Raw genomic sequence first — 15503 nt, forward strand, 5'->3', positions numbered from 1 at the left:
GCTTCATTTTAAAATGGCTCATTTGAAATTCATGTGTTTCTTCAGCGTAGCCTGAAAATGTATTTGAGTGAAGACTACTCTCGTCACTCCAATGCAGCCTTCCCTAACCCTTCTGATGTTCCAGACTTGGACTCCCATCAGTCCCAGCCAGCATGGTACCAAGAATGATAGTCTAAAACATCTGGAGGGCAACAAGTTGAAAAGGCTGCTCCAACGTATTAGTTTTCAGAAGGTTTGCCATACTAGTCTGTTACAGCAAAAACTAAGATCTTGTGGCATCTTAAAGACTAACAGATTTATTCTGGCATAAGCTTTTGTGCACACTGCAGTTCCAGAGATTCAGCCCTATTTCCTAGGGTCCGAATATCGGGGAAAGATTCTTGTCACGGGCTCCCTACTGCAATGATGTCTGTTATCCCCCAGCAATGTTTTGTTAATGGCAACTGTTGGGGCAATCATTACTGTTGTTTACAATTTTTGCACTTCAGTTCTGACAACACAATTTACATCTCTCCACACATGTATATAAATCTGCCAATTAGAGGTGAGCACTTCCGGCATCTGATGAAGTGAATGGTGGTCACGAAAGCTTATGCCTCAAGGGATTCTTCGTTTTCCAAAGTATTACAATTGCTGGCTCTCGGACGCCTGGACACAACAATCCGGAGCGTGCTTTACCCGAGGACCGATCCCAGTAGAACTTAGTCCCCGGTCGACCGGCACGCTCGTGCCATTTCTGCGAGAAGGGTGAACAAGGGGCTCATATCAGCTGCTGCCTTGCGGAGAGGGCTTGGCTTTCTGGGCATTGCGCGTACGCGCGCCTGTGTTGCAATACGAGTACCTAAAAGCCCTGAATGGAATCAGGAGAGAAATTCTGCTCAAGAAAGGGAACCTCTCGGGGAAATATGACGCCTAAAACTTCTTTAGCCTGGCTGCCGGGGCCCAGACGAAAGGGTGGGTGAGGTAAACAGGGCGGCGCTTCTTCCCCAGGGCACCGGGCTGCAGGAGGGCGGGCGGACGGGCGGGCAGGCGGCGGTAGGTAAGGAGGTGGGTGGGTGACTGCTGCTAAGCAAGCAATCCGCGCCCAGTTTTGGCGCAGCCCTGCCTTCACACAGGCTCGCTTCTTCGGAAAGACGGAGCCGCCCAGGCTGCCCCAGAGGGGAAGGCGGAGGCGGGAAGGGAGCAGCATGGCGTGTTACAGCGGCGAATACTTGGTAAGAGACCCGCACAGAACCGGGCGCTTTTGAGGGGGTCGTGCGGTGACCGTAGGAAGATGGCCTGGCCTGGAGGGTGGGGGACTCTAGCATCTTCCTGGCGGGAAGTACTGAGGAGGAGGCCCCTGAGGAGGAAAAGGCGGCTTCGGCGGTCGCTCCTCCCCCCGAGGGAAAGCCTTTTCTGCCCTCAGGCTGCCAGGTGGCGCCGCCCCACGCCCACCCCAACTCCGAAGCGCACCAACGACGTGCTTAGGAGGATCCCCTTTTCCGTGTAAAACGCAGTTTCCTCCCTCAAACGCACAGACGGCGCTGTCGGTGCCTGCGGGCTTGGTCGCCACCTAGGCCGACAGGTGCATTCCTGTTCGCTCCTAGTGCAAAGGCAAGAGGCCACCCGCCGCGCTCTTCCTCTTCCTCTCCCTCTTGCAGTCTCTCCATAAAGTCCGCATTTTAAGAAGAAAGGGACGCGGGAGGAGGAGATAAGACAGGTGAAGGGGACGCGGTGTTGCGCCCAGTCGCGCCACCCCCCACCCGGATGTCACGCACACTCAAGTAGCTGCTTCCCCGGTTCCGTGCATGCATACAGTACAAATCCCTTTGTACATACTGCTGTAAATCCAGAACCTTGTTCTATCAGGTTTCCAGGTCGTGTGCAGACCTACAGCTGCGTACTTCTACGTGTATAAAATGCACATCTAAAAATAAGAGAAGAGCTGTGCTGGATCAGACTAACGCGGCCTATCTAGCCCAGCTTTCTTTCCACACAGTGGCCAACAAGCTGCCTTTGGAAGCCCCCAAGTAGGACATGAATGCAACAACACCTTCCCACTCAGGTTCCCCAGCAATGGAGAACAGGAAAGTGGTGTACATAAGCATACTGCCTCTTAAGACAGGAAGTAATATATAGTCATTGATCGCCTTAATCTCCATGAATTTGTCCAGTCCTCTTTATAAGTAATTTAAATTGGAGGCCATCGTCACCCTGTTGTATGGTAACCAGTGTCATAGTTTAGCTATGTACTGTTTGAAGAAGTAGTTATCTGTCTTGAGTCTTGCACCAGTCAGCTTCATCGGATGTCTCCCGGTTCTAGTGTTATAATGCTAGATTATCCTCACCATTTATAATTTTGTATACCTCTTTCCTGTCTCCCCATTCTCATCTTTTTCCAGAGGGTAATCAATTGCAAGTATTGTAACTATCCTCATAGGGGACTTGCTTCAGTTCCTTGATCATTTTGATTGGCCTATTCCAGGTCTACAATAATCTTTGTGAGGTATGGTGATCATAACTGTATTCCAACTGTGGTTGCACCATAGATTTGTATATGAGTGGTGATATTGGCAGGTTTATTTTCAGTTCCTTTCCTAATTTTGCCCAACATGGAAGTTTCCTTTTTCACAGCAGCTGCATACTGGGTTGACATTTTCATCAATCTAGCCACCTCCACTCCAGGCTCTCTTTCTTGGTCACTTATGAGTTACAACCGGCTCACATCCCACCAGTGTATATGTGATATTGGGAGTTTTTGGCTCATCATGCATTACTTTACACTTCCTTATATTGAACTGTGTTGACTATTTTAATGCCCATTCCCCCGGTTTGGAGAGATTTTTTGGGAGCTCTTCACAATCTCTTATCTTATCACAATAAATAATTTGGTGCCATCAGCAAACCTCATGATCATTCCTAATTCCAGATCATTCCTAATTCCAGATGAACAAATTAAAAAATACTGATTCTAATACAGACCTTTGTGGAACCCTACATTTACACCCCTCTATTGGAAGACTCGACTACCATATTTCTTCGATTCTAAGACGCACTTTTTTCCCCATATAAACATCTCTAAAAATGGGGTGCGTCTTAGAATCGCGGGTGCGTTTATTATTTCTTAGAATCAAAGCTTTTTTTCTGTTGGTGGTACTGAAATTAGTGTGTGTCTTACAATCAATGGCGTCTTACAATCGAAGAAATATGGTATTTATTCCTACTTCCTGCTTTCTGTTCTTTAGCTAGTTCCATGGGATAAGAGGATTTCTCCTCTTGTCCCATGACTACTAAATTTGCTCAGGAGTCAAGTATGCATTTCTCTGTGTTTACATACTTCTGTACTCAGCTGAATTGTCTACAAGAGCTCAGATTGGGGGCAGGGAAGACTCTCAGCAGTGCAGCCATGAATACATTTGGCCTAGAATAAGGTAACTAGTTCATTACATTGTGAGAAAGTTTCAGAGAGTATATGCATACATGTTCAGTATCCATATTTTACATGGTTACTGTAGATATTGCTTAGTGAACAAGAGCTCAGAATAGGAGCCTGGATATCCTATGCAAATACAAATACAACATAGGCATGTGCAGCACATTTTATTAGGGTGTGCACTCAGGGAATTTTTAATTAATTTATTTTTAAAGGCGAACATTTATTAAATACTCAATCATAAAGGACATTAACTTTTATTTCTTAATTAAACGCTGTAGACACTGATGCCCTACTCCACGTTCAACTTGTGTGACTGCAGGAGGGCTGTTGCTGGTGAGAGGAGAACGAGGAGACACTCCTCAAGCCCCAGCATTGGTGGGGCTTTGTGGTGACACTGGCCAGAGGAGGGGCTTACAAGGTGATATTATCTTTTGGGGCTGCTCACCTTGGCCTCCTTGAACCACAGCTCCTGGCAGAGAGGCTCCCAGCAGAGCGATTCCTTTTCACTCCCCCCAGCATGCTATCGGGGGAGGCAGTGGCGAAGCCGGCAAGGGGCAATTCCTGCTGCGTGGGTGCATCTGACCACGATGCTTAGAACATCACTAGAAGTGGCAGATACTCTAGGTGGCCAGTTCTGTGGTTGCCACAATTTTGTGCGAAACTGACATTTTTAACCATTTTTCTAATATTAATCGACCTATTATTCATGTTTATAAATACTTATCAGTGAATAAATATGATACATGGTGGCTTCAGCAAGAATGGAACAGGGAATTAGAATGTTCTATTTTATCTCAACAATTGTCCGCCATTTTGGCATCGGCATCTGATATGTCAATGGACCTCAAGCTACATCTTATTCAGCAAAAGCTTTTGTTTTGGGTCTATTGGACGCCACCACGTCTGTTTAATAAAGGTTTGTCCAACTCAGCTAGTTGTTGTAGGTGTCATTTTAAATTATGTACTGTATTTTCTGGCGTATAAGACTACTTTTTAACCCAGGAAAATCTTCTCAAAAGTTGGGGGTTGTCTTATACGCCCAGTATAAGATGACTTTTTAACCCAGGAAGATCTTCTCAAAAGTTGGGGGTCGTCTTATATGCCCAGTCGTCTTATACACCGGAAAATACGGTACTTACTTCTTGGAAAGTAAGAAAAGGTCAGCATAAATGGATTTTTCACACCCTCTTGACTGCTAAAGGACTGATACTACAACTCTGGAAAGATAAAAGCTCACTACCTATAATGCAATGAATTGAAAACTTAACAACACTAGCAACATTTGAAAGAGTGGTATACAGGTAGCATTTACAAATGGACATATTTGGACATTTGTTCTGCCTTCATGGAAATTTATATGTAATTTATGCTACTTCTTTTTTCATTTACTATGTTGTGATATTTGAAACAGGCTTTTGAAGTATGTAGTTGCATATGTCTCCTTTTTCTTTTTTATTGTTTTATTTTGTTAAAACTCACAATAAAAAAATGGTTTTTTTTTTTTTTTTTAACCATGGGGAGCCAGGCAACATGGTAAGCCACCCCGGTGCCCCTTAACTCCACTGCATGTGTGTGTGTTATCTAGGATGGGTAATTAGCAATCATGTTGGGCTTTTCTTCTCTCATACGACACGCTAGGCCATCATGGTTCGCTTCCCAATGCTAACCATGGTGGCTTAGCACATCCGCCATTTTTGTTTTTGTTTTTTTTAAATGGAGATGAGCGCACATGCGCTCCAACTAAAAGTAAGTTAAAAAAACCACCACCCACTCCCCCGCCACCCCCGATGGGCATGGAGCGCCTGAACAGCTCCATGACCGTTTCCCTCCTCTTCGCGTTTACTTTCGAGGAGGCAGGACAAAGCTGGGACAGGTACCCACACACCTTCAGCGGTCTTGGGAGACCGTGGGAAGAATGGATTTTTTATCCTTGGGAAAACCCGTGCTTGCCCCCCCTTGGCCCCGGGAGTCATTTGGATGCACAAGGACTTGGCTGTGACCAGCCCGGATTTTGGGGCTGGTGTAGAAACGCCCAAAATGTATTATCATTTTGTTTTTTTCATTAATTCTAGGTTACTGAAGATGGGTTACCTGAACCAAGGAAGTGGCGACCACTGATATATAGGAAATGTACAGATACCCTTTGGCTGATCATTTTCTTTGTCTTTTGGGCTGGTTTGGTAAGTACTCTTCATGTTGAAACACATTTACTGAAAAGAAATAAATCATTCTTGAAATTGCAAGCAATCTGATCAGAAATCTTGCCATATTACAGTGCAAGTGTTAGTCTAACAACTGTGCTATCACAATTTCACAGTACTATTTGCTTTTTATTTTTTCAGTTGTTGTTGTTGTTGTTACATTTATATCCCACCTTTTTTCTAGTGTGGAATTCAAGGTAGCTACCTGGGATTCCCAGATGGTTTCCCTTACAACCACTTTCCAGACCCAGACCTGCTTAGCTTTAGCAAGGTGGCTATCTCATGTGCCTTTAGACCATGTTACGTATATGTTATGTTATGCATAGTAACACAAATATTTAGACTCATGCAGTCCAATTGCCACTTTTCTTTTTTTATTTTCCAATTGGCACCCTCAACGTTTCATGGTTCTTGAAGGCCACTGAGCATGCTTAGTCCTCATTAGACTACTATTGGGTCTTTTTCTTTTCTTTTTCTTCTAAGTTACAGGCAAAGATATTTCTGCGTACTTGGGTGTCCCCAGAGTGACTATTACTTTGCCTGACAAACCAATGGATATGGGACCACCAAATGTGGGATTAGAAGGAACAAGGGGGACCTTCAACAAAATATTGCAGTATAATCCATCTTGGATTAATATTTCTGCTTGGGACAGTAGCCTTGGAGCTCATGAGAAGAGGGAAATCTCAGGAGGGAGAAGGAAAAACAAGGCTTCTCCCCCTTCCTTCTCACTCTCCTGAAACATTTCCCTTTGTGATATTTAGTGCTAAGTGTTCAGGTTTTGGGGAGGCTGCCAGGTCTGAACTGGAATAATTTATTGCTATATATCAGAGTTAGGAGTCTTTTGGGTAGTGGAAAGGATAAATGATATCTTCTCGCTTTCTTTCCTCTTGAAACCTCTCTGTTTTATGTGGTGAGATAAGTTTTTTTGACACACACACACACCCGGTACACCTTCTCCCAATAGTAATTCCCTCCTCATTGTTGGTATCTAAAGCCTCACAGTCTAGTCTCCACTGAAGATGTGCATATTCCTGCTCGATTATGTAGCCCTGAAAAGAAATCCTAAATGGTATAATTGTTTCATGGTGGCATTCTACAGATGTTTCATTTGGAACAATTCATTGCATTAAGGAATCTATGCAAGCTTGCACATATTTTGCAAAATATAGGTAAGTAACATAGGGAAGGATCCAATGGTGTGTTCCCACTTGTACTGTTAACATTGCACTAATGTAAAAAATTAAGGATTTTTGTAATGATTCATTTAGAGTGCAATCCTATGCATATTTAGGCAGACAAAAGGTCCTACAACTCTTCTGCCCCAATGAGCATGCTGGGAATTGTAGGATTTTTTTCCCTGTCTAAATAAGCATAGGATTGTGCCCTTAATAATTAAAATTAATAATTACAGGAGCTGCTGCAGACCCTTTAATGACCAGCTCATTGTGCCCCTGTTATTGCAAATGCATTGACCCTCCACCAAAGTCCAGCTTAAAGGGTGGCAACTCGGATGGGTTACCTGTTCAACACTTGTCACAATGCTGTAATGTCTGCCTGTGTAATAGCTGCGATGCAGCTGTTTTGGCAGTCATGTCCTGCTAGAAAAGAGGAAGCCAAAAGAGAGATACGCTGATTTGAGGAAAGTGAGGCAAGGAGTGTGAGTAAAATAGAAATGAGGAGAGATCGGGGTGGGTGGGATATCTTTGCATCTTGGCCATAACATCTGTGGAAATGCTTACTAAATGGAGATGGGTCGAATTTCTTTAAAAAGAGTGCATTTTCTCAGGAAACAAGTGTGGTAGCTTCTTTTCAAGACAGCTGATTTGCAGTTCGTGTGTATCTTAATGTAGGGTGACCATATGAAAAGGAGGACAGGGCTCCTGTATCTTTAACAGTTGTATCGAAAAGGGAATTTCAGCAGGTGTCATTTGTATATATGGAGAACCTGGTGAAATTCCCTCTTCATCACAACAGTTAAAGCTGCAGGTGCCCTGCCCTCTTTCAAATCTGGTCACTCTAGTATAGCTCCTGCACTTTAACTGTTGTGATGAAGAGGGGATTTCACCAGGTTCCCCATATATACAAATGACACCTGCTGAAATGACCTTTTCAACACAACTGTTAAAGATACAGGAGCCCTGTCCTCCTTTTCATATGGTCACCCTACTTAATGGTACACACTCAAAATGTATTTAAGTTAAGGCTACTCTGCTGTCATTCCAATGTAGCCTTCCCTAACCCGTCTGACATGTCGAACATGGACTTCCAACAGTCCCAGCCAGCATGGCCAGGGATCAGGAATGCTGAGAGTGGTAGTCTAAACATCTAAAGTAAACATAAGTAGCACAGTGAGTTGCTGCTGAAATTTGGCAGTGCCCCCAAATTCAGCTGCAAATCACCACTTTTCCTCATTGGTCTAATTATATTATAGAATTATTGGTTTATGCTAACTCTATTTCAGTAGTGCTAGCGGGAGCACACACCATTGGATCTTCCCACTTTGTCACAGATATCATATGAATTCCAGGTAAAAAGATGAGCACGTGTTTCCTCACAGATGTTCATAACTGGCTATGCTATAATGGCTGGAGCTGCAGAAAGACTTATATTTGGATATGACAGCTATGGAAACGTATGTGGTCGGCAGAATACACCTGTGGCAGGTGCACCTTTGTCAGGACAAGATATGAGAAACAAAAAGTGAGTGTGATGTTATTGTAACTGGCTTCAACATTTACAGCCTCTATTAGAAATAATTTTGATCCTTCAGGAATACATGTGCCTATGTATTCCTGAAAATGTTAAGACAAGAATACATGAATATTTCTAGAACAACAAGGGTAAATAGCAATATTGTGACATTGTAAGGCCCAACTATTTTGGACTTCAGCTTCTGCCAATATGCCCAGTTGTCAGGAATGCTGGGAGTTGTAGTCCAAAATATAAGGAAGACACCGCATTGGGGAAGGTTTGCCTAGGTCATAAAGGTTAATCCCTGCTGAGTCAGAGATCAACCTTTAGCTTGTTTTTTGGTTCCAATAAAATTCTGTTAATGTTGCAATATGTAGTGTGAGAGAATCACTTTTAATTTATTTTAATTTAATATTTGGAATGTTTCAGGTTTTGCAAGGGAAAACAGATTGTCAGAGAGGCAAAGTGAAAATTTAGTTGTTTCTTAACTTGAATCCTCTCTCTCTTCCTAGATTTGTGTTCTTTTTGAATTCATGTGGTTTGGAAATAAAAGATCTTAAAGTCAATTCAGTTGCATTGTGTGTACCAAGTTGTCCACAAGAACAGCTTAATTCATTGGAAGACATTCAACTTTTTGCAAAGAATAATGGTATGTGGTAAAGTCCATGAATTTATGTATGTGTATGTACACGTATTTATCTACATCTATTTTTTCTTTTGAGAACTTTTTTCTTTTGAATAATTGAGCTATCTTCCCCCTTTCTCAATATACGGCTCAAAAAAGAGGCCCATGTCACTTCTGTATAAATGATAAAAAAAACCATGTCACTTCTGTATAAATGATAAAAACCAACAGCACACTATGTGAAAGGGTTTTCGTATACTTTTAAATAATATAATGGCCAGGATCCAAAAAGCTACAGCAAGCTTGTATGCTGTAATACAAACTGCTTTTGAAATGCCTCTCAATTTTGGCAGTTTGCACAGGAGACTATTGTTCAAGAAACATGTCCAAAGTCACCTTGGGCATGATTGCTGTTTTGGATTTCAGTGTATGCATATTAGAACTATTAATATAGGCTTCCTTTGGGGCACTTGCTTTCTTGCATAGCGAAGTCCCTATTTTTCCATATGTGGATGTTTTATTGTGGTCCCCACAAAGGCTTTCTAAATGTTCTTAATTCATTAATAGATTTATATACCACTTAATTGAGAGTAAGATTTGGTGGAGGTAGCGTTTGCGATTTCACCTAAGCCTGCTGCTCTCCTTATATAGTGGCACTTCCTTTCTTTATTTTTGTTGCTACATTCCTTCTTACTCCCATTTATATGACCTGAAACAGTATTAGATTGTAAGCCTATGCGGCAGGGTCTTGCTATTTACTGTGTAATCTGTACAGCACCATGTACATTGATGGTGCTATATAAATAAATAAATAATAATAACATCATCATCTTTTAAGAATGAATCACCCTGGACTAGATATGGATGCATGCATACAATCTTCCCGTGTTTCCTTGAATAAATGTTGAATCATAGCAGTAGTGGTAATAATAGTAATCACAGCTGTAGTAGAAAACTTACATTCTTAGATTATTTACATGCCATGCAATAAGCTGCCTTTCCATTTAAAAAAAAAACACTTCCCAAGTTTTCTAACAAAATAATTAGCAAAAACATAAAAAATGAAAACCATATAACCATATAACCAAAAACGGTCAAAATAGCAGAAGTAGTGGAATCCATTAAAACCATTATCTAAAACTATCTAGATAATGTGCTGGAAAGCCTGGACAAGTACAAAGGCCTTCACCTCATACCAAGAAGATACGAGGTTCGACGTCACATTATCTTTCAGGGTGCCACAAATCCTGTTCTGCAGTCATCTGCATCTTAACTCCAGAAGATGGAGGGAGTCAGAAGAGAGCTTCTGAAAATGATTGCATCCTTTGGGTGGATTCATGAAGCAGGAACAGGTGGTCCTTTAGATACCGGGGTCTCCAGGTGTTTGGGCCTTTAAAGGAAAGCACTGGCCTTCTGAATTGTGCCTAGAAATGGATCAGCAGCCTGTGTAGTTGGCTGAGTTGTTCTCAGTATGCCAGGTTAATTTATATTAAACAGCATGACAGTATTTAAATATCATACATGACAAAGAGAGGTGGGTGAAATGGTGCAAAACCATGTTGTTGTTGTTTTTTAAAAAAACCTCACAATGGAGCTTGAGGATTTCCCCTCTTGTATTTTTTCTACTGGTCTGCCCTCCTACATTAAACTATTAGGAATCTTGCTTTTAAGACTGATAAGATTGAATCCATCCTGGCGTTCTTCTCCAGGTGGTAGTGTAGCATTCTTGCCAGCAGAGGGCCTGAAGATAATGGTGTTCTTCAGCTTCTTACATTTCCTGATAAACAGTTCTTTTGCTCCAGTTTTAGATTGATACTCCAATTCTTCAAAAATAATATCTAAAATAGCTAGTATGCATGCCCACATAATATTGGTAGTAAGTTATCCAACTAAAAATAGTTTAATATACAATGTTTGTTAATTATCAGTTGTGAGTATTTAAATGTATTTTAATTTTAATTTATTTTCTGTTTTCTTCATAAACCACTTAGAGGTGTTTTATTTAAATATGGTAAGTAGTATATAGATCTATTAAATAAATAATAAAACAAATAATCCCCCTTAGGAACATCTCAAGATTCACTACGGGTTCTCATATGCCTAGTACACATAGCAAGAAACAAAGGCTGTGTTCAGACATCACAATAGCTCATGCCACTGTGAGTAGCTTATTAAGCTACTGTGTGTAATTTGACTCACACGCACACACTGCCCCTGTCCTACTGCAGTCCTCCAGTTCAAGCAGTGGTTCTGTTTCACCTCAAGCGCTGGAAGTTTGCAGGATTTCCCCAAAACTTCATATACAGCCTCCCCCCAGTCAGGAGGCACCTGATCCACAATTTTGCTTAGCATGTCCTGTGCTTTTATAGATTTGGCAATGTTGTTGATACTTTGAGAATTTTTTATGCTAAGAGAAAAATTATATTAAATTATTGCTAGTACTCTGACCCTCAAAGTACCTTAGTATGAATTGTAAAGGTATAAGTAGGAAATTTGGGGGGCGGGGATTGCCTCACTTGTATGCCGTCATAATGTCAGTGTCTTCATGAATCTGAGTATGTGCAGCCTGCAGATTTTTCATATCTGGTTAGCTGGATCTGGGTAAAGAAAACTAATATTGGAAGCATGGATTGCATTAGCAGAACATGAGGACTTAAACCTGAATTCTTGTACAGTAGAGATTTATTTAGAATAATGATAAACTGAGATTTTAAAACAACAAAGAGTCTTGTGGCACCTTAAAAGTCTATAAATTTGTTCTGGCATAAGCTTTCATGGAAACTGTCCACTTCATTGGCTGTGTGAAGTGTTAACCTCAAACTGGCAGATTTATGTACATGCTGGGGGATGGAATGTAAACATTGTGATCAGAGGGAATTGAAATGCAAAAGGGGGTTGCTTGTTTTTTGTGTTTTTGCATTTCAATTCCCTCTGACCACATTGTTTACATTTGCCCTTCCCCTAGCATGCTAAAATATTATTATTTTTATAATTACCAGCATATTGTTTTGGGGGATTTCTTCTCTTTAGATTCCTGCCTTTGCGTTTACAATTTGAATGCTACCAGTTGTACACACAGTCCCAAAGCTACTGAGCTTTGTCCTGCCTTACCAGTTCCACCAAGGTAAGGAGTACTGTCAATATTGTTTTATTTATTCTTTTAAAATGTTAGTTTTACATTCAAAGCAATTATATGCTCACTTGTTTATTAGTTTTCTGGGCTTAATGTTTTGGAAACCCAATAGTTGAGATATTTCTTGTTATTTAAAGCAAAGGTGATAAAAGTCACTCCAGGTCTTTTCAGTAAATTATTAACTAGGAAGGTATGCTGTACATTTTCTCTCAGGGCACATATATGTGAGTATGTTTGAAGTCTAAAATCCTTTCAGTGGTCAAAACTTGGTACATTTTCTAGGGGAATGCATAATATATTCCCTGCTGCGTTGTTTCATTTTTATACATCACATTTAGCTGAGCTAATTGTATCCCTTTGCTAGTCAGTCATATTCCAACTCAAATGTTTAGGTAGCTAAAGTGCTATCCAAAGTTTATGTATTTTAGGAATATTTGTGTTAGTCAATATTGTTGCAGCTTTTAACATGCAGTATCACTTGTTTTCATCCCATGAATTTTTGCAAATTAAGAAAAACAAGAACACACCAGCTTATATGTAGTGCCAAATATGTTGGGGATTATTCAAGATATTGCAGTCTTATCTAACTTAGTACAGACTCTGTACCCACTGATGCATACTTAATGTGCTGTCCTCACGCTGAGAACTTGTTTTGCTTTAATTACAGAGCCACTGTAAATGGGATGTGTGAAGTGAAGCGGTAGATCCTCTGCCACTTCCAAATGCTGCCTAAGGCATGAGGTTTTTGGGGGGTGGGAGCCACTTTTCAGCCTAGTGCACCTTCATTTTTATTTTATTTTATTTTAATTCCCCTTCCTTTAAATCAGGGAAATGGAATTTCACTATGCCAGATCCAGGCTGGTATAGTGGTAGATTTGAGTGTCTTTGAATTTAGTGGATCCAAAGCCATCTGTCTCTCCCCATCACCCAAATGACACATTTTGGGGGCTTACACAGCTTACATCAGTGGGGTCACCATCAGCAGTTGCTTTCCATAGGTGGAACTGGGCCGCCAATACAGACCAAGCTCTTCCCCAACCAGAAGAAAGGTCTCCTCCTCCCTATCCTTTGTATATAATTGTGTTTTATATTTATAACAAAAATATGTAACATCCAGTCACTTCAAACATAACACAGCGATCAAACATGGGATACATTTGTTACACATGATCAACATCAAACCAACTTAACTAGGAGCCACAGTAGACTGATGTATATATTCAAAGATAGAGGAAAATGTTTTACATATGAATATGAACTTTAGAATATGCCCCATATCCTGCAGCAGTCTAATACACTCATGGAAAAACTATGACAAACTTGGGATTCCCAATTTCCTGTAATGTCTCAAGCAGTTCCATGGGTTCAATGGCATTGTCATTGTCATCCCCAAAGGCAAAAAGAGGCGTTAAGATATATGTTTCCAGGGCCACATAAACAGGCACTTACATTTAACTGGAAAGGTTTCTGTATATTATGTTAGAAGAAAATTAGCTTCCTTTTAAAAATATTGTAATTAATCATTATTGTCTATGTGGTAGCTTCATTATGAGTTCTGTTTTCCCCTCCACCTTTCCCGCATTTAACAATGTATTTGAAAACGTAAGCCCAACATTTTGACTGTGTTTTTTTTAAAAATCTTACAGCCTATCTTTCCCATTATTTAATCGATGTGTTCCACAAACTCCTGAATGCTATTCCCAATTTGCACCTGTGTTGATAGATGTGGTTAACGAAGTGGATATTTTTCATCGTATTCTGGGTGGGCTTATGGCAGGAAGGGATACTGTCATTGGGCTCTGTATCCTTGCACTTGGTAAGTCAGTGGCTATATTTATTTTATATGATATAAATGCAACATTTTATTTCAGAAGGAGGGAATTGAATTTTTATTTTAAAATATTATCAAAAGGGAGAACTGATGCAGAATAGCTATCCTAAAATAATCCTAACTTAGCTAAAATAATTTTGGAGGCTATGAACATGGTGGTGGAAGTAGTGATTTTTATTTCCTGTTGCAGGTTGCTTTGCCTCGTGGAATGCTGCTCTGGAGACTAGGGATGTACAGTTCTTGTGAAATCAGTTCTGTCTGCATTTCGCAGATGGTCAGGTGCCTTCCATTCCGTGGTCCATTCATTGACGGAACTGGATTTTTTTCCAATTTCCCAAATTCACACTTGGGAAAACATGCAAATATGCCCCCCCCCCCCATGCACATATTCCCCTAAAATGTGCATTTTCATGCTTTAGCCAATGGGAGAAATGTGTATTTTTGGCAGTTTTTTAATATATATATATTTCTACCACTAAATTTGCATAAAATTCTGGAAGTTGAAACAATTTTTTTTGCAAGTCTGCAGAATCTGTGTGACTTGGAAAAACCGGTCTGCTGCGGAATGCACGGGTCAGATTCATAAAAATCTAAACTCATTTAATTCCATTGCAAATTTCTCCAACTTCCCTACTCCAGACCTTGCAAGCAGCTTTTTGAATGAGGAGACTAGTATTAAGAGGGGCATGTAGCCCTTTGGAGAAATATAAATATCACAGCAAAGTTAGAAAACGCAATTAAATAAATATTCATAGTTACGTACTTCATTAATTAGTGTGAAATAATGCATATAAATCGGGGCTTTTCAAATGAAAAATAACACCGATAATAATATTACTACTATTATCATTGTTCTTATACCTCAAATATTTAAGTGTAGTACTTTTAATTTTACCTTTTTGCATTTTAGCATTGTGGGTAGCTTAATCATTACTAAGATTTTTCCAACTCTATGGAGCTATTTATTTAGATAATTTATTACTCTTTCAGAATTTAGCAATTAATATTCTGTTAATGCCAATAAATTCAATAGGCATTTATCATCCTTTTTATGTATTAAGTGTCTGGTATCATTGAGAAAGATTGATAAATGATATAGGACAATATTTTGCAGTCCCAGAGTAAGCCCTCTCACCACCCTAGGATTTTCAGCATGAGCCAGAGGACAGGTGGCTTTCAGCAGCTGCTCATCCTCTGTTTCCCTCTCAGGATCCACACTTGGTGAAACAGAGGGCGGGCAGCTGTTGCAGAGAGCATTTGCCATAAGATTGGGGCTGTCCTGCTAGTGTCACCAAATGGGTGGCTGTTCTAGACAGCCCTGCCAGCCCCACTGTCCTGCTGTGGCAAATGCCATGGCAAGAGAGTGGCTGGTTGGGCTCTTTGGAGGCGATGACTGTGGGCACAATTCACTCCTCCCCCCCTCTTTCATCTGATGTGGGGGCTTCACCCATCTCATGCTAGGGACAACCCTGATATTTCACTTAATACCCAAAGAAGGAAGCAGATTAACTCTAGATGTCAAAACAAAATGAACAGCTTGTGAAAAATGGAAAGTTGATTATAGGTTTCTAAGCATAATCAACTAAGAATGAGTGTAGGAAGAA

At 40.7% G+C, this 15503-nt stretch overlaps 1 protein-coding gene across 1 annotated transcript in view; it reads left to right on the forward strand.

Annotated features, from left to right (window-relative positions):
- The first annotated feature begins 1090 nt into the window (after window positions 1-1090).
- SLC44A3 (solute carrier family 44 member 3) overlaps window positions 1091-15503 on the forward strand; it is a 42431-nt gene continuing 28018 nt past the window's right edge. Inside the window, exons 1-6 of the mRNA XM_063117664.1 lie at window positions 1091-1214; window positions 5488-5595; window positions 8177-8319; window positions 8823-8959; window positions 11966-12059; window positions 13715-13884. Coding sequence (XP_062973734.1) covers window positions 1188-1214; window positions 5488-5595; window positions 8177-8319; window positions 8823-8959; window positions 11966-12059; window positions 13715-13884 — 679 coding nt within the window. The 5' untranslated portion in view covers window positions 1091-1187. The remainder of the gene's footprint in view (window positions 1215-5487; window positions 5596-8176; window positions 8320-8822; window positions 8960-11965; window positions 12060-13714; window positions 13885-15503) is intronic.

Source organism: Elgaria multicarinata, chromosome 1 (assembly GCF_023053635.1).
Source record: "Elgaria multicarinata webbii isolate HBS135686 ecotype San Diego chromosome 1, rElgMul1.1.pri, whole genome shotgun sequence".
In the NCBI taxonomy this organism is placed as follows: domain Eukaryota; kingdom Metazoa; phylum Chordata; class Lepidosauria; order Squamata; family Anguidae; genus Elgaria; species Elgaria multicarinata.